Below are 24,504 nucleotides of genomic sequence, written 5' to 3'. Positions count from 1 at the left end.
AATGTTACAGAGACCCCCGGATGGGAATAGACTTTTGGAGGCTCAATTTGTCTCTCTTGGAAGAAGAGGAGATAAGACAGTCCTTTGAGGATTTTCTTCAGAGCCAGGTACCCTTACTGGATCTTTGTAGTAGTAAGTCAGAGTGGTGGGAGATGTTCAAGAAAAGGGTGGCGAGATTCTTCTGCCAGCTCTCGAGCCTCAGGAGCCTGGACAGGTACTGCCTGTATCAGGGCCTGAGGAGGAAACTCGAGCATCTTGTCTCAACTGGAGGTAGCAGCGAGGAGATCTGCAGAGTGAAATCTTTGCTAGTGAGGTGTCAGTATGATAGACACGCATCTTTGGTTTTTGAGAGGGATTACGGGAAATACCGCTCGCCCGACCCTTACAGAAACTGCAAGATGTCAGTGAATAGTAAAGTTGTTACAGGACTGGTTGACACTGCGGGGTCCCTGAAAAGACCCAGATCAGGGATCCTGGAGGTCGTCAGATCTTTCTACTCGCACCTCTTGGGGAAGAGGGATCTGGATTGGGATGAGATGTCGGCTTTTCTGGCTGAAGCCGTCCTCGAACCAGGGGTAGACCCCTCTCTTGGCGTTTTAACAGAGATGATCGGGGAAGAGGAAGTTAAGTTGGCGATTGAAGGGCTTGCCCTAAAGAAATCTCCCGGTCCAGATGGCTTAACATCTGAATTCTATAAGACCTTTAAGGACGCCTTGGTTCCCCTCTTGACTGAGGTATTCAATGAGAGTCTTTCCTCGGGCACTCTGCCAAAGTCAATGAGTAGGTGTTATGATCAGCAAACAAGAACTAAGGAAAGAAGGGGAAAGCTTTCCCTACAGTAAGACTAAGCTGAATCCCTATGATGTAGCGGGCTGCCTGTTCCTAGCGAACAGACCCGCCTTAGTCCTAGGCTAGTCTGAACGAAGACCTATAGAATAAAGGGAAGGGGTCCCTAAAAGAACTAAGGACTGGAACAAAAATGGGACACCTCCTGAACAGAGAAAGTTGTTGCAGAAAACAAAAGATAAACTGACAAAAATGTACTAGAGGTCCCAAAGGACCAAGCGAACTGAGAGATATAGGCACCGAAGCACCTGGCTAGCAAAACAGTCAAACAACACTGAAGTCCAGCACAGCCAAAAAGGCGGAGCAGGAATATAAAGGCAGATGGTCACATGACCGCAAAACACAAGATGGAAAAAACAAACAGGAGGGTTCTAACAGTACCCCCTCTTTTAAGAGGATCCTCCGGATCCTCCAGGCCCAGGCCTATGCGGAAACCTCTTGTGGAAAGCTCTAACAAGCCTAGGAGCAGAGACATCATCCGCCCTTACCCAGGAGTTATCTTCGGGACCGAAACCCTTGCAGGAGACGAGATACTGTACTCTCCCTCTATGCCATCTAGAATTCAAGATACGAGAAATTTCATATTCGCCGTCTTCCACCACAGGGGGAACTGTGACAGTGGCGTCCCTATCAGATACATCAGCCTTTTTCAACAAGGAAACATGAAACACAGGATTAATCTTCCAGGAAGTAGGGACATACAACCTAACAGCAGACGGGTTAACAACTTGAAGCACTTTAAATGGACCAACAAACTTAGGACCCAATTTTTTAAAGGGAATCCTCAACCGCAGGTTCCTTGAGGATAACCAAACCATGTCACCCACAGTAAACAAAACCTCTTTCCGTTTCCTGTCAAAATACTTCTTGGACTTCTTCTTAGCCTCTTGAAGGTTGCAACGTACATTAGTCCAAACTCTCTCCAAATCACCGGAAAAATTCTCCTCTTCCAGCATCGCCGACCCCAATTTGGAGAAAGAACCAAAAGACGGATGTCTCCCAGTACAACAAAAAAAAGAGAACACCCAGCAGAGGAGGATGTATGATTGTTAAGAGCAAATTCTGCGAGCGGCAAAAACTGTTCAACATCCTGGTTCTTTCTTGCAGTCTGTCCATTAGACTCAGGATGATAACCAGACGAAAATGACAAATGGACTCCCAACCTGTCACAAAAAGCACGCCAAAAGTGAGCCACAATCTGAGGTCCTCTATCAGAAACAATATCCGTGGGAACGCCATGGAGCTTGACAATCTCCTTAACAAATGCCTTAGCGAGTGTCTTAGAAACTTAATGAATGGAACCAAATGACACATCTTACTAAAACGGTCCACGACTCCCCAGATGACAGTAAAACCCTCAGACACAGGAAGATCAGTAATAAAATCCATTGTGAGATGAGTCCAAGGCGCACTAGGAACCTCCAGAGGGCAAAGCAACCCCGCAGCAGGAGTATGTGAAGCCTTTGACCTAGCACACACCGTACATTGACGCACCCACTTGATGACTTCTTTCTACCATCCAGGCCACCAAAAACTGCGACTGATAAGTCTCTTAGTCTCAGATATTCCGGGATGACCTGCCAACCGCAACTCATGACACTCCACAAACAAATCTCTTCTAAAGTCTCTAAGCACGAACAACCTCCCATTGGGAGGGTTATCAATTGCAATCACAAAAATAGGTGATGACAAAGGTTTGGATTTCAATTTAAGTTTTTCCAAAAACCCTTTATCAATCACATTAAGTGTTGAACCACAATCCACAAATACCTGAAATTCAATCAAATTTTCCTGCAAAGTAGTACTCCCTGAAAGAAATACTCCTGCAGAGTGTAAACAAACTATACGGGCGTACCTGACCTTTTTTTTTTCTTTACTTAAACGAAGCTCACAATACTTAATCAAATGGTCAGCTTTACCACAATAAAGACACAATCCCTCGGCGAACCTCCGGTCTCTTTCCTGAGAGCGGAGCGACATCGCCCCAACCTCCATCGGTTCTCCGCCGTCTGAGTAGATTTTCTGGAGACTGGGACCTGGCATTACAGGAGTCTTTACCTCATTCTGCCTATATCTCAGCCTCCTATCCACACGAACAGCTAATTGCATAGCATCCTGCAGAGTCTCAGGTGCAGGGAATGCAATTAGCAAATACTTAACCCTTTCACTCAGACCAGCAAGAAATAGACATTTCAGAGCAGGATCATTCCATCTGACTTCAGAAGCCCACCTTCTAAAGTGTGTGCAATAAATCTCAGCATCATCTGACCCCTGATTCAAACGCCTGAGTTCTGCCTCAGCAGATGAGATTCGATCAGAATCGCCATATAATAGACCCATAAGAGAAAAAAACTCTTCTACCGACCTCAAACATGGATCATTAGGTTGAAGAGAAAAGGCCCACCCTTGTGGTTCATTGTGCAAAAGTGACATAATAAAACCAATGCGCTGTGATTCATTCCCAGAGGACCTTGGGCTCAAACGAAAATATAACAAACAAGCATTTTTAAAGGAAAACAAATCTTGCTGTTTACCATAAAAAACATCCAGCAGTCCTACCTTGGGTTCCACAAAATGCGCTCCGGAACAGCTACTCACGTGTTGCTGGAGTTCGGCCACCTCCAGAGTCAACCCCTGCAAGCGTTAAGCCAAATCCTGGACTGAAGCCATACTGATCCCCGTAAAAATATTTTCTTAATTTTATTTTTGGGCTGGACTTACTGTTATGATCTGCAAACAAGAACTAAGGAAAGAAGGGGAAAGCTTTCCCTACAGTAAGACTGAGCTGAATCCCTATGATGTAGCGGGCTGCCTGTTCCTAGCGAACAGACCCGCCTTAGTCCTAGGCTAGTCTGAACGAAGACCTATAGAATAAAGGGAAGGGGTCCCTAAAAGAACTAAGGCCTGGAACAAAAAAGGAACACCTCCTGAACAGAGAAAGTTGTTGCAGAAAACAAAAGATAAACTGACAAAAATGTACTAGAGGTCCCAAAGGACCAAGCGAACTGAGAGATATAGGCACCGAAGCACCTGGCTAGCAAAACAGTCAAACAACACTGAAGTCCAGCACAGCCAAAAAGGCGGAGCTGGAATATAAAGGCAGATGGTCACGTGACTGCAAAACACAAGATGGAAAAAACAAACAGGCGGGTTCTAACAGGAGGTCTGCCCTGATCATCTTGTCAAAGGATAAGGCCTCATCTGGCATTGAGAATTGGCGTCCCATAGCGCTTCTCAATGCAGACAGGAAGGTTTTGCCAAAGGTGCTGTTTAATCGGCTGGTGAAATTTGCACCCCGGCTCCTTTCGGGGGGCCCAGCATTGCTCTGTTCCGGGCCGCAGTACAATTAGTGCTGTACACAGAGTACGAGAGGCGGTGGAGCAGGGTAGGGCTGGCCACTGGAAGGGGTACATGCTGTCATTGGACCAGGCAAAAGCGTTCGATCGGGTTAATCATGAGTACCTCTGGTCTGTCCTTCTGAGGTATGGCCTGCCGGGGAGGTTTGTTGATTGGCTTAAGACCTTGTACGCTGGGGCAGAGAGTTTCCCGCTTGTGAACGGTTGGATTGGCAGCTCTTTTGAGGTTGGGTGTGGTGTTCGCCAGGGTTGTCCCTTGAGCCCGCTGCTGTACGTGTTTGCGGTTGACCCACTTCTTAGGAGGGTGGAGCGTGGACCGTTGGCTGGGATCGGGGTGGACCGGGCAGCACCGGAAGCCACTCAGAGTGGTGGCGTATGCCGTTGATGTCACCGTTTTTGTTTCCTCTGATGGGGAGGCAGAGTGGCTGATGTCACAGATAAATCACTACTCGGAGGCATCCGGGTCTAAGATCAACCGGGATAAGTGTGAGAGTCTCTGGTTGGGGGGAGGAGATCCTGGTTTTGATCTCCCGAACACCCTTCCAGGACCCAAAATCTCTGCAAAAGTTCTTGGGATCGAATTTGGCCAGGGGGATTACCCCAAACAAAATTGGGACAGCAGGCTAGAGATCGCCACTCAGAAGGTGAACCAATGGAAGGGTTGGTCCTTGACCCTAAGGGAAAGGGTAAACCTGATCAAAACTTACCTGCTCCCTTTGCTGATCTATCTGGGCAGTGTGTGCATCTTGCCGGAGCCTCTCTGGACTCGGGTCTACAGTTTGTTCTTTCAACTGTTATGGGGGAATAGACTGAACCTGGTCAAGAGGGAGGTTACTTACCGCACGAGGAGACTAGGAGGGTTGGGTATGGTCAACCCTGTGGTATTACCTTCATTAAGAGCAATATTGCAAACCTCTGGAAAGAGAGGGCTCCTCCGTGGGTATTCTCCTGTAGGGGATGGTTTCAGCCTTTCTTCCAGGAATGGGAGACAGGAGGGCAAGTGAAGGATCCACGCACACCGCATGGACATCTCCCGGCTGACGCTACCCTGGTTCTGAAGGTAATTCGCCGGTGGGGTTTGGGAATGTGGGAGGTCAGGACTCTGCCGAGGAAGCTCCTTGACAAAAGGGTTCTGTTGACCCATTTTCAGAGGCTTCTGGCGCTCAGAGATTGCCCAAGTTGGGATCTTGGGGTGGATCTGCATCTTTTGAATTCTATCAGGAACCCCTCGAAGTTTTGGGACTTGGCTTGGCGCTGCTTCCATGGAAAACTGTGTGTGGCTGTGTGCCCACGTAGCGTTTTTCAAGCGTATATGCTGCGGAATTTCCGCAGCGTAAACGCTTGAAAAACGCATGTATATCCGCACCCCATGGTCCCCAATGGCATTCCGCAATGTCAATGCCCATGCTGCGGATTTTTCCGCAGCCTATATGCTGCGGTCAAAAATCCGCAGCATGTTCATTAATTTTGCGGAAGCGCAGCGGAATCAATGTGCGGATGGTACCCACGTCTGGATGAGAAGAGACTCTCATCCAGACCTGGGTACCAAAGAACCTGTAAAAAAAAGAAAAAATAAAGTTTATACTTATCTTCTGATGTTTTCCCTCCGTCGCGCTGTTGTCTGAAGGACCTGCCACGTCATTGAGTCATGTGACCCACCACATGACTCAATGACGTCACCGCAGGTCCTGCACACAACAGCGTGAGCCGCTCAAGCCTCCGGACGGGGCAGAGAATGCATCAGAAGGTGAGTATAAAGTTTATTTTTTTATTTTTTACCATTCTGAACAAGTTGTCAAGCACTTTTCCAAGTGATGCTTGGAGAAGTGCTTGATAACCCGCATGCGGAAATGCATGCAAAGACGCCTCACAAACGCTTCTACCTGGCGGGAAAACCGCATGTAATATCCGCATGCGATTTTCCCGCCAGGGAGAAGCGTAAAAAATATGCTTCAGGTCCGCAACGTGGGCACATAGCCTGTGAGGGACAATCTGAAGTGTTGGAGCTCTGAGGACAGGAACTGTCCTCGGAAGCATTGTGGTACCATGGTGGAAAGCATGGATCACTTCCTGCTTCGTTGTCCCTTTAACACAGAGGGGTACAACAGGGTGGGCGCCTCCATTGGCTGGCCCTGGCTGGCCAGTCTCTCTTATGCGGAATGGGCCTATGCAGCATTCGGAGACCCGGGTGGTCGGGACCGCTGCACCTTATTTCTAGTTAGCGCAGTGGTTAGGTATCACACGTGGAACGCACGGTGCTTAGTATCGATGCAACGGAAAATCCTCCCAGTGGACGATGTGTTTAGGACCATACTTGGTGACCTGGTGAAGGTGCGTTCTCTGGAGTATGAGAGACTAGGTACACGGAGGGCCGCTCTCCTCTGGAGGGGCTTTTCTTTTAGTGTGCCCTAGTCTGGTCATCTCCTCTCCTGGTGGTGGGCTGCTGCTGACACCATAGATTTTTGTTTTGTTTTGATCAGTAGACAGTGATGTAGGGCTGCAGGCACCGAACTTGGGCTTTGTCAGTTGTGGTTATTGTATTGTTTGTTATTGTATTGTTTGTTTCTGTATATATTGTGTATAAGGATATGGATTTGGGTGTAGGTGTTAGGTTGGGTGGTGGGAAAAGGGGTGAGGTGGGTTCATCTTGTGGAACACTGATTATTTGGGTGAAAAACTGGCACTGCCTGATCTGGCCTATGGACGTTGGACATGGACTGAGGCATGAGGCGCAGGACCAGCTCTCAGGTCAGTGCCTGGGTTGGGACTGGTGGGCTTGAGTGTGGGGTGCTTAGTTTAGTCTTGTATATATTTGTATAGTTAGTATTTATTTTATATTATTTAAAAAAAATTATATGTATATATTAGTTTGTATATATTTTGCTGGCTATTGTTTATTTTACTTATTATATTGTTATTATTTTTTTGGTAACCGGACCAGATGTCATAGTGTAAGTTGTTTATATTGTATATATGTATAATATGTGTGTGAGGAGAGCGGGAGCGGCTGGACCAGTTTCATTACATTGTTTATTTTGTGGTTATTAATTTTGTTATGTTTCTGTTATTATTATTGTCATGTTTTTCATTTTTAGAATAAAAAGATCTACAGGATATAACTCAAGATCAGTAATGTAATGTATGTACACAGTGACTGCACCAGCAGAATAGTGAGTGCAGCTCTGGAGTAGAATACAGGATGTAACTCAGGATCAGTAATGTAATGTATGTACACAGTGACGGCACCAGCAGAATAGTGAGTGCAGCTCTGGAGTATAATACTGGATGTAACTCAGGATCAGTAATGTAATGTATGTACACAGTGACTCCACCAGCAGAATAGTGAGTGCAGCTCTGGAGTATAATACAGGATGTAACTCAGGATCAGTACAGGATAAGTAATGTAATGTATGTACACAGTGACTGCACCAGCAGAATAGTGAGTGCAGCTCTGGAGTATAATACAGGATGTAACTCAGGATCAGTAATGTAATGTATGTACACAGTGACGGCACCAGCAGAATAATGAGTGCAGCTCTGGGGTATAATACAGGAGGTAACTCAGGATCAGTAATGTAATGTATGTACACAGTGACTGCACCAGCAGAATAGTGAGTGCAGCTCTGGAGTGTAATACAGGATGTAACTCAGGATCAGTACAGGATAAGTAATGTAATGTATGTACACAGTGACTGCACCAGCAGAATAGTGAGTGCAGCTCTGGAGTATAATACAGGATGTAACTCAGGATCAGTAATGTAATGTATGTACACAGTGACGGCACCAGCAGAATAGTGAGTGCAGCTCTGGGGTATAATACAGGAGGTAACTCAGGATCAGTAATGTAATGTATGTACACCGTGACTGCACCAGCAGAATAGTGAGTGCAGCTCTGGAGTGTAATACAGGATGTAACTCAGGATCAGTACAGGATAAGTAATGTAATGTATGTACACAGTGACTGCACCAGCAGAATAGTGAGTGCAGCTCTGGAGTATAATACAGGATGTAACTCAGGATCAGTAATGTAATGTATGTACACAGTGACGGCACCAGCAGAATAGTGAGTGCAGCTCTGGGGTATAATACAGGAGGTAACTCAGGATCAGTAATGTAATGTATGTACACCGTGACTGCACCAGCAGAATAGTGAGTGCAGCTCTGGAGTATAATACAGGATGTAACTCAGGATCAGTACAGAATCAGTAATGTAATGTATGTACACAGTGACTGCACCAGCAGAATAGTGAGTGCTGCTCTGGAGTATAATACAGGATGTAACTCAGGATCAGTAATGTAATGTATGTACACAGTGACGGCACCAGCAGAATAGTGAGTGCTGCTCTGGAGTATAATACAGGATGTAACTCAGGATCAGTAATGTAATGTATGTACACAGTGACGGCACCAGCAGAATAGTGAGTGCAGCTCTGGGGTATAATACAGGAGGTAACTCAGGATAAGTAATGTAATGTATGTACACAGTGACTGCACCAGCAGAATAGTGAGTGCAGCTCTGGAGTATAATACAGGATGTAACTCAGGATCAGTAATGTAATGTATGTACACAGTGACGGCACCAGCAGAATAGTGAGTGCAGCTCTGGGGTATAATACAGGAGGTAACTCAGGATCAGTAATGTAATGTATGTACACCGTGACTGCACCAGCAGAATAGTGAGTGCAGCTCTGGAGTATAATACAGGATGTAACTCAGGATCAGTACAGAATCAGTAATGTAATGTATGTACACAGTGACTGCACCAGCAGAATAGTGAGTGCTGCTCTGGAGTATAATACAGGATGTAACTCAGGATCAATACAGGATCAGTAATGTAATGTATGTGCACAGTGACTGCACCAGCAGAATAGTGAGTGCAGCTCTGGAGAATAATACAGGATGTACTCGGGCTCAGTAATGTAATATATGCACACAGTGACTCCACCAGCAGAATAGTGAGTTCAGCTCTGGAGTATAATACAGGAGGTAACTCAGGATCAGTAATGTAATGTATGTACACAGTGACTGCACCAGCAGAATAGTGAGTGCAGCTCTGGGGTATAATACAGGATGTACTCGGGCTCAGTAATGTATGTGCAGTGACTGCTATCTATCTCTATATATTGTCCTCCTGTGCTCACCAGTCACGGCTGCACCTGTCTCTCACACTCAGTGCTGCGCTGCTTCCTCTTTTTCCTCACAGCTCAGTGACCCGCATGCCTCGTGCTGAAGAAATCAGTTGCCCACCAATTAGCAGACAGATAAAATATAATCCACCAATCAGCTTGGCGCTCATGACGTCAGGCAGCCGGCGAGGTCCTATTAGAGGGCGCATCCCGGAAGTAAGATTGTGCTATTAGCAGGTGAGGACAAGGACGGCTGCACGGCCACTAGGGGGCGCTCTTCTGGTTAGGTCTCAGTGTATGTGTAGGAGCAGTAGAGACTTTCACTCCTTTTAAAACGAGCGCAGTCTCGGGAAGCCGGTAGCTGACGGGGTCTTTCGGCAGGTGAGAGCTCAGAGCACTCAGGGAGCACCTAGTGGTGAGAGGTCGACATGACAAGCGTGTAGGACTGATAACATTCTAAACTGCAGAAATCGTTCTCTGATTGTTGACAGACGTCAGGGCGAGCGGTGGTAAGGAGGTGTCGGGGTGCGCGGGGGTGGGAGGCATCGGAGTGAGCTGGGGAGGGAGACTTTGGGGTGCGAGGGGGAGGGAGATGTCGGGATGTGCCGTAGACTACGGTCAGCAGGGGGCGTGGTGGCATCCAGTGGGCAGATTTCTGGTGTAGTATCGGATCTGGATCTCATTACACCTATACCACAGACGCTGGCCCCAGCCCTGGTGCTGCAGCACAGATAGGTGGCGCTATAACAGGTGCTTACATAGTGGTGCAGCATGACTGGACATCTTCCCTTTCCCCCAGGATGAGTGCAGACTCTCTCCGGGCTCAGTACAGCACCTGGCTGCTCGGCGCCTCCTCTGCCGGATCGCTTGTGCCATGCACAGATAACCGGATCCTGGACTTGGTGAGGCAGCGGATCCTGGAGGAGCCGGAGCTGCACAGTCTTCTCCAGAATGACGCCTTCCCCTTGATCAGCTGCGGACTCCAGGACGGAGCCGACCTGCTCCTGGCATTACAGCACCTGGCTTCTGCCTTCCAGACCCTGGAGCAGGCAGCGCTCCACCTGTACTGTACTCCGTGGCGGAGAGAATTCCATACTATAAAGGTGAGGAGCCGCTGTGTGCTGCACTCCGTGATGTAGTGGTGGAATATCACAAGTTACTCTGCATCCACTACATTGCTATGTGCGTTCTGGTAATTTCTCATTCCTTTCCTCCTCTCTCCACCAGACATACTCTGGATATTACGTGCACACTCTGGAGGCCGCTCTGCCCCCGGATGCCATAGTCCGAGCCCTCAGAAGATTAAATTACGAGCCAGAAGAAGACGGCACCTCCCTGAAGATCCACGTCCTGCCGCCACCACAGACTCTGGCCACAGCCGCTCTGGGCTTCCTGGCGGCTCAGATGGAGTGTCACATCTTATCTGACCTGGTGTCTTGCTCCGGATCTCACCTGGTATGTGCAGCTGACCTGATCCAGGAGCGAAGGAGCTGGCGCGGTGAAGACGTCTGCATGGAGAGACTGCAGCAGCTGGTGTTAGACACGAGAACAGTCCCCTCTGCTGCCGGAGCTTACAACGGTGACGCTTTCTACCAGCCTCAGTTTTGTGACTATTGCCATGAGCCCTTTGATCAGCATGTAAATGGGTCTTGTCTGATGGTCACTGACCACGGTGAGGATGAGCGGTGCCGCACCCAAGTGCCACACGTGGACTTCACCATGCATGACTGCGTGTTTGTAGACCACTCTTTAGAGCATTGCTGTGCAGTGTGCTCCATGTTCCACAGCTCCTCGTGTGCCATGATGAAAGCTTGTAGAGACAAGAGACATCGGGTGTCCCAGATGACCGCATCCGAGAAGGTCCAGGCGGTGATGGAGGAGCAGAGGAGACAATACCAGCTCCACCGCTGCCTGCAGCCGGGACAGTTGCCCCATTACCGCTGCACGTACTGCCGGCAGCTTCATTACATAAAGTGCAAGGAGGTGGAGCAGTGCCGCAGCCACGGCCATAGTGCCAGCATGATAATGCTGGAGAAAGATCAGCGGCTCTGGCTTCAGCGCAGCTCCATGGACCTGACATTACTGTGCAAGTCCTAGCGGGTAAGAGTCAGGTCTGTCCAGACCACGAGTAATTTCATAGTCCCAATGTCTGACTAGTGCACTACAGGAAGAATTATGAGGCGGCACAAAGCCCCTCCGCAGGTCACTCCATGTGCCGTGTGATCCTGCTCATTTGCCTCTGCAAGAGAAAAGCTCCGTAATCTATTGGCTCGATTCATGATCGGCCCCCGATTCATCATTGTTGTTATTCTGGAGTAATTTGCTCTTTTTTTTTTTTTTTTTTTTCTTTTGGTCGCTTTAATATTTGCACCTTATGTTCAAAACTTTTAGCACGGCTTTTCAAGTTGTTCTTTTTTTTTTGCTTTTGTGGAGTAAAAAAGATTTGCAGGATCCTGGTCAAATGGCCACGTTAGGATGAGGCTCATAGCCTGCAGCTCTACCATCTGTCACCTCTTCTGGTTAGTACCCCCGGCACAATGTCTTCATGGTTGCGTGATAGGCTGACTAACCAGAAGAGGCGCCGATGATGCCGGATGGCAGGTAGTAGGAGGAGGAGGTCTCTGTTCGGGGGTGGGGGGCAACAGAATTGAAGAGCCTGATGGATCAGGGTCCTGTGACTCTTTTTGCTCAACTCTAGCATGGTGTCGCAGCCCCGTGGGCTCTACAGGGCGGTGTCGCAGCCCCGTGGGCTCTACAGGGCGGTGTCGCAGTTTTGTGTATCAGCTTACCTGGTGGTCCAACTTCCTATTAGGGAGCCAATACCATCATCCAAGGAAGAATATGTACTTACAATTACAATATGGCTTCATTCTGTTGATCGGATTAGTAGTTATAAGTGATTTTTATTTTTTTCACCACTAATATGCAATCAAAAACTATTCAGCTGCTGAGCACCTACAATAAAACCAATGGTAAAAATCCCCTGTTTTACATTTCTTTTTGTCCACGCGTCCTCTATTTGCAAACTATTCCCAGCAATGCAATGGAGGGGCAGCGGATAAATTGCAGAAATCCCCTTGTTCAGATGCACCGAGCCAATGATGAGATCTTGTAGGGAAGATCAACTTTTATTTAGTAAAATGGAGGTACTGCACAGAACCCGACTCTACGTCTGTACCACCAGGGCTTTGGATTTCTTATATTTTATGCTTTTGATAGCGGTATACAGTACAGACCAAAAGTTTGGACACACCTTCTCATTTCAAGATTTTTCTGTATTTTCATGACTAAGAAAATTGTACATTCACACTGAAGGCATCAAAACTATGAATTAACACATGTGGAATTATATACTTAACAAAAAAGTGTGAAACAACTGAAAATGTCTTATATTTTAGGTTCTTCAAAGTAGCCACCTTTTGCTTTGATGACTGCTTTGCACACTCTTGGCATTCTCTTGATGATCTTCAAGAGGTAGTCACCGGAAATGGTTTTCACTTCACAGATGTGCCCTGTCAGGTTTAATAAGTGGGATTTCTTGCCTTATAAATGGGTTGGGACCATCAGTTGTATTGTGCAGAAGTCAGGTGGATACACAGCTGATATTCTAACAGTCTAGTCAGTAGGACTTTGTATTATGGCAAGAAAAAAGCAGCTAAGTAAAGAAGAACGAGTGGCCATCATAACTTTAAGAAATGAAGGTCAGTCAGTGTGAAAAATTGGGCAAACTTTTGAAAGTGTCCCCAAGTGCAGTTGCAAAAACCATCAAGCGCTACAAAGAAACTGGCTCACATGAGGACCGCCCCAGGAAAGGAAGACCAAGAGTCACCTCTGCTTCCGAGGCCAAGTTTATCCGAGTCACCAGCCTCAGAAATCGCAGGTTAACAGCAGCTCAGATTAGAGACCAGGTCAATGCCACACAGAGTTCTAGCAGCAGACACATCTCTATAACAACTGTTAAGAGGAGACTTTGTGCAGCAGGCCTTCATGGTAAAATAGCTGCTAGGAAACCACTGCTAAGGACAGGCAACAAGCAGAAGAGACTTGTTTGGGCTAAAGAACACAAGGAATGGACATTAGACCAGTGGAAATCTGTGCTTTGGTCTGATGAGTTCAAATTTGAGATCTTTGGTTCCAACCACCGTGTCTTTGTGCGACGCAGAAAAGGTGAACGGATGGACTCTACATGCCTGGCTCCCACCGTGAAGCATGGAGGAGGAGGTGTGATGGTGCTTTGCTGGTGACACTGTTTGGGATTTATTCAAAATTGAAGGCATACTGAACCAGCATGGCTACCACAGCATCTTGCAGCGGCATGCTATTCCATCCGGTTTGCGTTTAGTTGGACCATCATTTATTTTTCAACAGGACAATGACCCCAAACACACCTCCAGGCTGTGTAAGGGCTATTTGTCCAAGAAGGAGAGTGATGGGGGGCTACGCCAGATGACCTGGCCTCCACAGTCACCAGACATGAACCCAATCGAGATGGTTTGGGGTGAGCTGGACCGCAGAGTGAAGGCAAAAGGGCCAACAAGTGCTAAGCATCTCTGGGAACTTCTTCAAGATTGTTGAAAGACCATTTCCGGTGACTACCTCTTGAAGCTCATCAAGAGAATGCCAAGAGTGTGCAAAGCAGTCATCAAAGCAAAAGGTGGCTACTTTGGAGAACCTAGAATATAAGACATATTTTCAGTTGTTTCACACTTTTTGTTAAGTATATAATTCCACATGTGTTAATTCATAGTTTTGATGCCTTCAGTGTGAATGTACAATTTTCATAGTCATGAAAATACAGAAAAATCTTTAAATGAGGTGTGTCCAAACTTTTGGTCTGTACTGTACAAAGACTATGATAAAAATAAGGACCAGAAATATGGCCCAGATCCAATAGGAGGCAGAGAATATTAGTGGAGCTGTCGTGTTACCCAGCTCCTGGAACACTTTGGAGAAATGGCCGTAACTGGTTCCATGATTGATCCATTCTGTACAGCAGGTGTATTAGATGTCACATCCCAAGTCTAAGGAGTCCACATAAACCATCAGGGGTCTGCACAGCATTGGGCTATGTGCCGGACCTCCAGCTCCAGCCGCTCCTCTGAGCCCGCGCCATCAAAGGCCATCATGGTGAAGAGCAAGACTGCAATGGAGGCCGGAGGGGAGGTCTGTCCTCTCCAGCAATGAGTCCTGCTTCTGTCTTAGACACAATGATAGCTGGAGATTGCTCTGCAGACTATGTAGGCCATACCATGAAGAGGCCTTAATGAGGAAATGTCACACCAATACTATTCCCAGCATTATTGCGTGGGAAGGCATAATATACGGTAGCCGGATCCCTGCTACTTTTCATTCCAACTTTTGCTCCTTGGTGTTGTAATTTCATTGTTGAGGAATGTAAATTACATCCTGTACTGATCCCAATTTACATCTGAATTGTACCCCAGAGCTGCACTCACTATTCTGCTTGGTGCAGTCACTGTACATACATTACTGATCCTGAGTTACATCCTGTATTATACTCCAGAGCTGCACTCACTGTTCTGCTGGTGCAGTCACTGTGTACATACATTACATTACTGATCCTCAGTTACATCCTGTATTATACTCCAGAGCTGCACTCACTGTTCTGCTGGTGCAGTCACTGTGTACATACATTGCATTACTGATCCTGAGTTACATCCTTAATTATACTCCAGAGCTGCACTCACTATTCTGCTGGTCCAGTCACGGTGTACATACATTACTGATCCTGAGTTACATCCTGTATTATACTCCAGAGCTGCACTCACTATTATGCTGGTGCAGTCACTGTGTACATACATTACATTACTGATCCTGTACTGATCCTGAGTTACATCCTGTATTATACTCCAGAGCAGCACTCACTATTCTGCTGGTGCAGTCACTGTGTACATACATTACTGATCATGAGTTACATCCTGTATTATACTCCAGAGCTGCACTCACTATTATGCTGGTGCAGTCACTGTGTACATACATTACATTACATTACTTATCCTGTACTGATTCTGAGTTACATCCAGCATTATACTCCAGAGCTGCACTCACTATTCTGCTGGTGCAGTCACTGTGTACATACATTGCATTAGTGATCCTGAGTTACATCCTGTATTATACTCCAGAGCTGCACTCTCTATTCTGCTGGTGCAGTCACTGTGTACATACATTACATTACTGATCCTGAGTTACATCCTGTATTATACGCCAGAGCTGCACTCACTATTCTGGTGCAGTCACTGTGTACATACATTACATTACTGATCCTGAGTTACGTCCAGTATTATACTCCAGAGCTGCACTCACTATTCTGCTGGTGCAGTCACTGTGTACATACAATACATTACTTATCCTGTACTGATCCTGAGTTACATCCTGTATTATACTCCAGAGCTGCACTCACTATTCTCCTGGTGCAGTCACTGTGTACATACATTACATTACTGATCCTGAGTTACATCCTGTATTATATTCCAGAGCTGCACTTACTATTCTGCTGGTGCAGTCACTGTGTACATACATTACATTACTGATCCTGAGTTACGTCCTGTATTATACTCCAGAGCTGCACTTACTATTCTGCTGGTGCAGTCACTGTGTACATACATTACATTACTGATCCTGAGTTAAATTCTGTGTTATACTCCAGAGCTGCACTCACTATTCTGCTGTACATACATTACTTATCTTGTATTTATGAAGATGGGCTCAGCTAAGCTGCGAATGCAGCTCTGGAGTATAATGGAGACACATGTTTCTTGTGCATCAGGACAAAAAAAGCAAAGATAAAAGTGTATTAGTAGCACAGATACATTTGGGATCTTTATAATCTCCAGTGATGTGATGAGATTTCATGCTTTGCACCCACTGGGGGTGAGCCTGTCCCCGTCACCAGGTACTGACCCTTGCAGCGTTCCTGATCACATACAGTCGGGATCACCGGTCCATGATCCTGCTGTACCGGGCTGAGATGACCCGGTGCCCCGCTGCCACCATTTCTCACAGTGAGTCCTATGAAACATGTTGTGGAGTCCCTCGTGCCGTCCATGATCTTGCTGTACTGGGCCGATGATGAGAAGGTGTCCCGCCATGCAGCACATTGTGCCGTCCATGATTCTGCTGTACCGGGCCGATGATGAGCCGGTGTCCCGCCATGCAGCACATTGTGCCGTCCATGATCCTGCTGTACTGGGCCGATGATGAGAAGGTGTCCCGCCATGCAGCACATTGTGCCGTCCATGATCCTGCTGTACTGGGCCGATGATGAGAAGGTGTCCCGCCATGCAGCACATTGTGCCGTCCATGATCCTGCTGTACTGGGCCGATGATGAGAAGGTGTCCCGCCATGCAGCACATTGTGCCGTCCATGATCCTGCTGTACCGGGCCGATGATGAGCCAGTGTCCCGCCATGCAGCACATTGTGCCGTCCATGATCCTGCTGTACTGAGCCGATGATGAGAAGGTGTCCCGCCATGCAGCGTGTTGTGGAGTCCCGCAGGCCGTCCATGATCCTGCTGTACCGGGCCGATGATGAGCCGGTGTCCCGCCATGCAGCGTGTTGTGCAGTCCCGCGTGCCGTCATTGCTTGCAGCGTTTCGCCTGGCTCTCCGCGCCCGAGCTGCTCACTCTCTTGTTGCGGTGATGTGGAAAGGTCGGCATCAGCTGCGGCTCACAGGCTACAGAGAAAACGTGATCATAATGAAACGCCGTGTCCAGGTCTGGCCTACAAGTTCATGGGGGGATTAACCCAATAATCTGCTAATCAGAAGAGGCCGGCAGCAAGCAGGAGGGGCGCAGGGCTCCGGCTGCCATAAAGCTCTGACCTGGATGCTAGACTGGGCTCTGACAAAGGGTAAGAGACGGTCATGGTTCAGTGGTAAAATGTACAGGATGGAGGGAGACTAGAGCGAGGGTCCGCCGCGTGCAGTCTATGGCGAGGGTCCACCGCGTGCAGTCTATGTCGAGGGTCCGCCGCGTGCAGTCTATGGCGAGGGTCCGCCGCGTGCAGTCTATGGCGAGGGTCCGCCGCGTGCAGTCTATGTCGAGGGTCCGCCGCGTGCAGTCTATGGCGAGGGTCCGCCGCGTGCAGTCTATAGCGAGGGTCCGCCGCATGCAGTCTATAGCGAGGGTCCACCACGTGCAGTCTATAGAGATTGACCCCTGTGCAGTCTATAGAGATTGACCCCTGTGCGGTCTAAAGACAGTGACCCCTGTGCGGTCTATAGAGAGTGACCCCTGTGCGGTCTATAGAGCGTCCCGCGTGCGGTCTATAGAGCGTCCCGCGTGCGGTCTATAGAGCGTCCCGCGTGCGGTGTATAGAGCGTGCGGTCTATAGAGCGTCCCGTGTGCGGTGTATAGAGTGTGTGGTCTATAGAGAGTGTCCCGTGTGTGGTGTATAGAGCGTGCGGTCTACAGAGCGTCCCGTGTGCAGTCTATAGAGTGTCCCGTGTGACATCTCTAGGACTGGAGAGAACATTTCAGACTTCTACAGTCGAGTCCCAACAGCTTCCCGGTGATATAATTACAGAGGAGCTCCAGGGTTGGGCGGCTCCTCGTCCGGTGGCATCAGGTGACCGGTGAAGGTTGTGGCAGCACCCAGCATTGTGCCAACCCCTCTGAGCCTTAACCTCTTCATCACCACTGTAAAACTAAATAATGGTGCACTATATAATTCCCGCAATCCCATTGTAGAGCAAAAGACTCTGCCATTCCTAATACATTTTGTGTTAAAATTCCCAAAATCATAAGTCCCCCCCCTATCTATAGGTGACCCGGGCTGTAGATGCTGGACCTCCGCTCCCATTGTGTAATGGGACTGGTGGAAATAGCGGGATTCTCCCAGCATTCCCATAGACGATGCATGGAGCGGAGGTCGAGCGTGTGTACCCTGTCAGATGGAGATCCACACAACCCGAATCCCAGGATAATGGCACGGGATAACTTGTGATTTTGGGGAGAAAAAAACCCTTTAAAAAATTGAAAGCGTGACATAAAAGTCTTACGTAAAGGCTTCTCCTTGAAGTAGGAACTTGCCAGGCTGTCTTCTGCGGTCGCCCTGACGGGGGACAAGGAGGAAAGAGACAAAGATGGTTCAGGGTTCTGTCTATGAGAAGTGGCTCCGTCCCTATCTCATCTTCTTACCTCTTTTTGGGATCGTACATAAATAGGAAATTGAGCAGTCGGAGGCCGGCTTCTGACAGCCAGGGAAATTTATGCTTCAGGTTGTTGTATGGCTGCTTGCGCACCGTGTACTGACCGACGAGGGGTAACTTAGAGAAACCCTACAGAGAAAACAAAACACCTTAATAAAAAGGAAAATATCAAAAGCGATAAGAGAGAAATCCCCCTACGTACCGGCCAGATGGCTTCACTCGGTGTCCCCAATAGTTGTATGATCAGATCGATCTGCTGGATTTCTGAGGTTCCGGGTAATAGCGGCTTGTGAGCCAGCAACTCGGCCAGGATACAACCCACCGCCCTAAAGAGCGACGACGTTACTAGGACCGGCCTCATCAGCAACTGGGGAGACCCCCATTATGGAGGCGCCATGTGGGGGGGACCCTGCACCACACCAGGGTGCGGAAGGTGACACCTACCACATATCGATGGCTGTTGTCTGCGTTGTGCTTCCCAAAAGCAATTCAGGGGCACGGTACCTGCAATCACAGAAAAAGCTCAAAAAAGTATAAAATTCATCTCCGGTAAAGCGAAATGCATCTGAAGCAACCCTTAAAGGATTATGGAAACTTTCAGGGACAACTATTATTTTTCTAGTTACTTAGTTTGGACTAAGAAATAATTTTTGCAAAAAAAAAAAAAGAAGAGGATTTTTACAGTCTCTTTTCCAGCTGCAGAATGAAAAACTTAAAAGCTGTCAGCGAGCTCGTTCTAGGGGTATGTGCACACAATGTCTTTTTTGGGTGCATTCTGCGCCCCATAAAATAAACATAACGCATAGCAATGTCAAAACGACATATTCTGCCACTTTTTTTTAGCTTTTTCAGGGGTCAGAAACCATCATCAAGAACAGAAGTAGCTCGTTCATTCTTCTAAACGAATCCGCCTGCTCCATATACTTAAAAATATATATCGCAAAGACAGCGGAAATCACACTTCAGGAAAAAGACCACAGGCGTATTCTATTCCGCTGGCGTCTTACAGACACAGTGTGCACATGGCCCTAATGGGAGTTTGTAACTTTATTATATGATTTACAGAGCTAATCTCAGCTGATTTATGACCACAGATCACATCACATGGAGAAGCTGGTCATAAATCAGCTGAGAAAAGTTACGAATTCTCTGCTGGATCAAGCTCACTGACATATTCTCAGTTAAATCATTGAGTTGCAGAGCAGCACAGAAGCTAAAGAAGGCAAATGGTGCAAACTTTTTTAATGAAATCCAATTGTAGAAATTATTATATGCATTAAAAAACAAATAAGATTGTTCCCGAATGTGTAAATAAATATATATATAAAAATATACCCCTGCACCGCGGCCCTCAGGATCACCCAGCTGCACAGGGAACTGCAGCCGACCCATTCATTTGCACAAAGGTCCCAGGACGGCCGGGAGCCGCTGTGCAGAATTATTATTATCATTGATATATTATTAATATATTTATATTATTATTTATCACATCTTATGTTCCCTGGATCATATTTACAGTCCGACATCACAGGACGCTACTCACCAAAGAGTCACCACTTTTGGGGTCATCTGTTTTGCAGGAACACTGTAAGCCCGGGCAAGTCCAAAGTCAGCTGCAATAGTAAAAATAATCAATCGGTCAGATTGGTTAATGCAAAACTGACTATTTTACATTAAATTTATAATAATAAATAATAATAATTAAAAAAAAAAGTGATGTCTTACCGATCTTCACACAGCCTTTATCAGTCATCAGCAGGTTGGAGACCTTCAGATCCCTGCCGGAGGAAAATACAAAAGTGAAGACGACAAGGACGTCGTTAGTAACATTAACAAATCAACCAAGGGTGCAAATTTTTGGTCTCTATTCACATCCAAAGCTCAGAACAGTAAACAGCTGTCCTCCTGATAGGTGTAAAGTGTTGAATGTCAGATTTTCTTATTTTACTGGTCATGCAAATCAAAAAATGGAAGATGGAAGGGAGATAACCCTAATAATACAAGACTGCGCCATAGCTGACGTTTTATTACAGATGTGGAATTCACTCTTAGACCCCCCATTCTGAACATAGGACAGGGGTCCATCGATGGGACCCGCGTCTATCAGGCATTTATGGCATATCCTGAGACGAGATTAACCCATTAAGGGTCTCCAAAACGAATTCCTTACCTGTGCACTATGAAGTTTTCATGCAGATACTGGAGGCCGGTGAGAAGCTGGAAGCATATGCATTTTACCTGTGTATTGAGAAAAAACAAGAAGTCGAAAAAATAGTAGAATCGAATAATGATGGGAATTTGAGACTCCATCTTTGATTAACCTATTAAAGACTGATGACGGATTGTCCTGGGTTGAGATGATCAAAACAATTTCCGGTTCCCAGTTCCATCACTTCTGGATCCGGCATCCTAAGCCCGGCATCTCATGGGCGCCTTGATTGCTTTCTAAGCCTCACGTGACGTTTTGACAAGCATTGCTCCATGACGTCAAAGTCTTAAAAGTAACCGAGGTGCCACAGAAATTCCGGGTCGAGGATGCCGGGTGCAGAAGTGAAGCCCCACTGTAACAGAGGACTGGACCTGGATCATCTCTAGTCCTAGAGTTTAGGCTGCTGCAACCCCGGCTGTCAGCTGGAACTGCAGGGTAAAGTGTGGGTGGTCATACATTTTCCAAGTCACTGTCCCTGTAGGGAAAGCTGGCATTACACAGCGCCCATTGGACCGTATCTACCATATGATCTGCTGTATATGTCACTACATCTGTACCTGAGCTTCGGAGAATGGAGTCTGCATGTTTTCCAGCAGACTGGCCAAGTCTTGCTCACAGTATCCCATGACCAGGAAAATGCTGCAAAAACAACATACAAATGGCATCATTATAATGACCAGTAAAGGACAGCACATGATGGTGGTTATCCTCACCTCTCCAGATGATTCCCGACAACCACTTCCTTCAGCTCCACTATGTTGGGATGTCGCAGCCTTAACAGCAGCGTGATCTCTCGGAGGCTGCTAATGGGGATTCCTGCAACGTAAGGACACGTCAATGATGTAACCTATAGACTCACAGCCCTTAGTGGGGGAGTGCCGGGTGTAGACCCCCACATGATCCTACAGATTTCTTGTAGCGAGATCCACTCCCTGAATGAATATCGTTTTACATCATTTGCACCGGGACAGAAGAATAAATGTCCGCATGTAATCCTATACCCGGATCCCGTCCGTCCTCGCGTCACGGGAAACCACTCACCGTCCTTTTCTTTATCCATCCTGACTTTCTTCAGGGCCACAATTTCATTGTTCCTGGTGTCCCTGGCGCGATCTGCAAGCAAAACGGAAGCTCGGGGTGAAGTAATGATGGGAGTCATGTATAGAGCAGTGCAGGTCCCCGGAGGGTGTGAATACTTACACACGATGCCGTAGGTGCCTTCACCTATACGATTTAACTTCTCGAATTCCTTAACGCTTCGACATTGTCCGAGCTGTGAAAAAAAAAATTCCTATTAGTTACACAGCTGCAGGGCGTTACAGTGTACCAGCACTAACTTAAAGGAACCTATCATGAGATTAATGCTGCACCTATGTGTGTGTATAGGGAGAGGCCTGTCAGTCAAGGGAATCCCCACTGGGGTCCGGCCTTGGACTAGTCAGGTCCCCTGCCCTATGATTTGTGGAAATCTCATACCACCTTCCCATCCCAGGACGTAACGCTACATCCTGGGGAAGGTGTGATCCCGGGCTGACGTCCATTCACACCAGTGGCCATTGCGCCCCACTGCGATGCTAGGGTGGGGATGCGATGGGTCTTCTGCATGGAGATCGATCGCTGCATCCATAAATCTCCGATCAAAATATAGAATTTGCAACATCAAATTTTTTAATCCGTAAGTTAAAGGCTGTAAAAAAAATAATAAAAAATTCAGAAGCACCAGAATTGCCATTTTTTTCTTTGCTGCCCCGCCTCCACCCATAAAAAATGCAATAATAAAAATGAATCAAAACATCCTATGCACCCCAATATAATATTATTAAAATCCACAACTTGACACACAAAAAAAATCAACTTCATCAATGGAAAAATTAATAAAAACAAATCACCCTCACGCTGAACATATGGGATTAACTGGGAAGTGAGAAAGCACTTGCACTTCAACCTCTATTGAAGTAGGGACCTCCTGTTTGAACAGGTAGGGATCTGCTGAGAACCAGCTACCAAGTCTAGGATTGGTATACTCAGAGGTGGAGAAGTACAGGGGCTTCCTCTGCTCAAAGGAATTATCTCAGACCCCCTGGAGTCACTGGTCAGTGATGAATATTGGTGTTTGCATCGATCCGATATTTATGAGAGATATTTTTGCTTCATAGCGAAGGGATGAACATAATGTATTCACTCACATCACTGTAAGGCCATTCTAACCCCTTAATATTGGTCCGATGGATGATGCTATCCATGCCATGTTTAACCCCTATAGAAAAGGTAAAACTGTGATCGGAAACAAGACAACAATATCTACCACCTGGGACCTCCAATGGCTAAGAAATCCTGAAAGTTGGGGATATCATAATCTGCTAAAATACCTAGCACATTCCATGATGAGCCTCATATGAGCTCACGAAGGGGAGGTATGTGGGCGTAACCTTGATCTAATAAAAATCAGAATTTGGGTTTCTATCATTTGTCAGTTTTGGAAAACACAGTTCTCTGTGGTTCTGTCTGTAGCTGTAAGAAGTACTTCCCTCCGCTACGCTCTGAGCCATTTCCATGACAAAGGTTTAGTACTTTTTCTTTTGTTATCCCTTTCATTATATATGATTGTATGTACCGGATTGTTTTGTTCCCATTTTGTATCTTTTTTATAAACATTGCCTACTTTTCTGGATTAACCCCTTTACAGCCTGGGGCGTATTAGTACGCACCAGACTATCACCCCCGGTTCAGTGAGGGCTCCGGCGCTGAGCCCCCACTGAACCGGGCACGTCAGCTGATTATTACAGCTGACGTGCTCGCAACAGCCGCGGGTGGAATCGCGATCCACCCGTGGCTGTTAACATGTTAAATGCCGCTGTCAATCTGACAGCGGCATTTAACATCGCCACGCCGGAAGCGCGTCACTTACCCCGCTCATCGGTGACCCCGTCACGTGATCGCGGGTCAGCGATGCGTGGGCATGACAACCCTGGGTCTGCAGCAGACTCCAGTGGTTGTCATGAGCTGATCGCTATGAGAGCCACCTAGTGGTTGGCGCTCATATCACAGGAGCAGTTCTGCTACATAGAGGTGATCTGCTCATCACCTCTATGTAGCAGAGGCGATCAGACAAGTGATGCTTCTAGTCTCCTATGGAGACTATAGAAGCATGCAAAAAGTGTAAAAAAAATGTTTTTTAAAAAAATATAAAAATTTAAATCACCCCCATTTCGCCCCATTCAAAATAAAATAATAATAAAAAAACCCCACATACACATATTTGGTACCGCCGCGTTCAGAATCACCCGATCTATCAATATAAAAAAAGAATTAATCCGATCGGTAAACGGCGTAACGAGAAAAAAATTCTAAAAGCCAGAATTCCTTTTTTTGGTTGCAGCAACATTGCAATAAAATGCAATAACGAGTGATCAAAAGATTGTACCTACCCCAAAATGGAATCAATAAAAACTTCAGCTCGCCGCACAAAAAATAAGCCATCACCCAGCCTCAGATCCCGAAAAATGGAGACGTTACGGGTCTTGTAAAATGGCGCAATTTTTTTTTTTTTTAAGCAAACTTTGGAATTTTTTTTTACCACTTAAATAAAAAATAACCTGTACATGTTTGGTATCTACGAACTCGTAATGACCTGGAAAATAATAATGGCAAGTCAGGTTTAGCAGTCAGTGAACGTGGTAAAACATTTTTTAAAAACATCTGTGGTATTGCACTTTTTTTGCAATTTTACCGCACTTGGAATTTTTTTCCCATTTTCCCGTACACGATATGGTAAAACAAGTAATGTCGTTCAAAG

General features: G+C 46.7%; 2 protein-coding genes across 4 annotated transcripts in view; one reads left to right on the top strand and one right to left on the bottom strand.

Moving 5' to 3' along the window:
* Positions 1-24,504, bottom strand: part of CDK10 (cyclin dependent kinase 10) — a 42,903-nt gene that overhangs the window by 16,013 nt on the left and 2,386 nt on the right. The window contains exons 2-13 of one of the 2 annotated variants that reach the window (XM_073659205.1): positions 21,909-21,981; positions 21,750-21,821; positions 21,422-21,524; positions 21,266-21,347; positions 20,670-20,737; positions 20,225-20,277; positions 20,043-20,112; positions 18,944-19,003; positions 18,702-18,825; positions 18,489-18,628; positions 18,350-18,402; positions 14,126-17,023 (exon numbers count right to left, since the gene is read on the bottom strand). In XM_073659205.1, coding sequence (XP_073515306.1) covers positions 16,926-17,023; positions 18,350-18,402; positions 18,489-18,628; positions 18,702-18,825; positions 18,944-19,003; positions 20,043-20,112; positions 20,225-20,277; positions 20,670-20,737; positions 21,266-21,347; positions 21,422-21,524; positions 21,750-21,821; positions 21,909-21,981 — 996 coding nt within the window. In that variant the 3' untranslated portion in view covers positions 14,126-16,925. Of the gene's footprint in view, positions 1-14,125; positions 17,024-18,349; positions 18,403-18,488; positions 18,629-18,701; positions 18,826-18,943; positions 19,004-20,042; positions 20,113-20,224; positions 20,278-20,669; positions 20,738-21,265; positions 21,348-21,421; positions 21,525-21,749; positions 21,822-21,908; positions 21,982-24,504 lie in introns of those variants that run through there. The other variant, XM_073659204.1, reaches the window with a different exon arrangement.
* SPATA2L (spermatogenesis associated 2 like) lies at positions 9,485-12,307 on the top strand. 2 transcript variants are annotated; one of them, XM_073659589.1, is made up of 3 exons: positions 9,485-9,565; positions 10,128-10,431; positions 10,556-12,307. In XM_073659589.1, exons 2-3 carry the CDS (start codon positions 10,129-10,131, stop codon positions 11,423-11,425), a joined length of 1,173 nt encoding a protein of 390 aa, XP_073515690.1. In that variant the 5' UTR covers positions 9,485-9,565; position 10,128; the 3' UTR covers positions 11,426-12,307. The 2 variants fall into 2 exon arrangements, with proteins under 2 accessions (XP_073515690.1, XP_073515689.1); XM_073659588.1 differs by lacking the exon at positions 9,485-9,565 and adding an exon at positions 9,576-9,709.

Source organism: Phyllobates terribilis, unplaced genomic scaffold (genome assembly GCF_046119375.1).
Source record: "Phyllobates terribilis strain yellow unplaced genomic scaffold, ASM4611937v1 Scaffold_13__5_contigs__length_258822181, whole genome shotgun sequence".
Taxonomy (NCBI): Eukaryota; Metazoa; Chordata; class Amphibia; order Anura; family Dendrobatidae; genus Phyllobates; species Phyllobates terribilis.
Note: the sequence above shows the minus strand (reverse complement) of the source record. Positions and strands in the feature narration are given on the sequence as shown.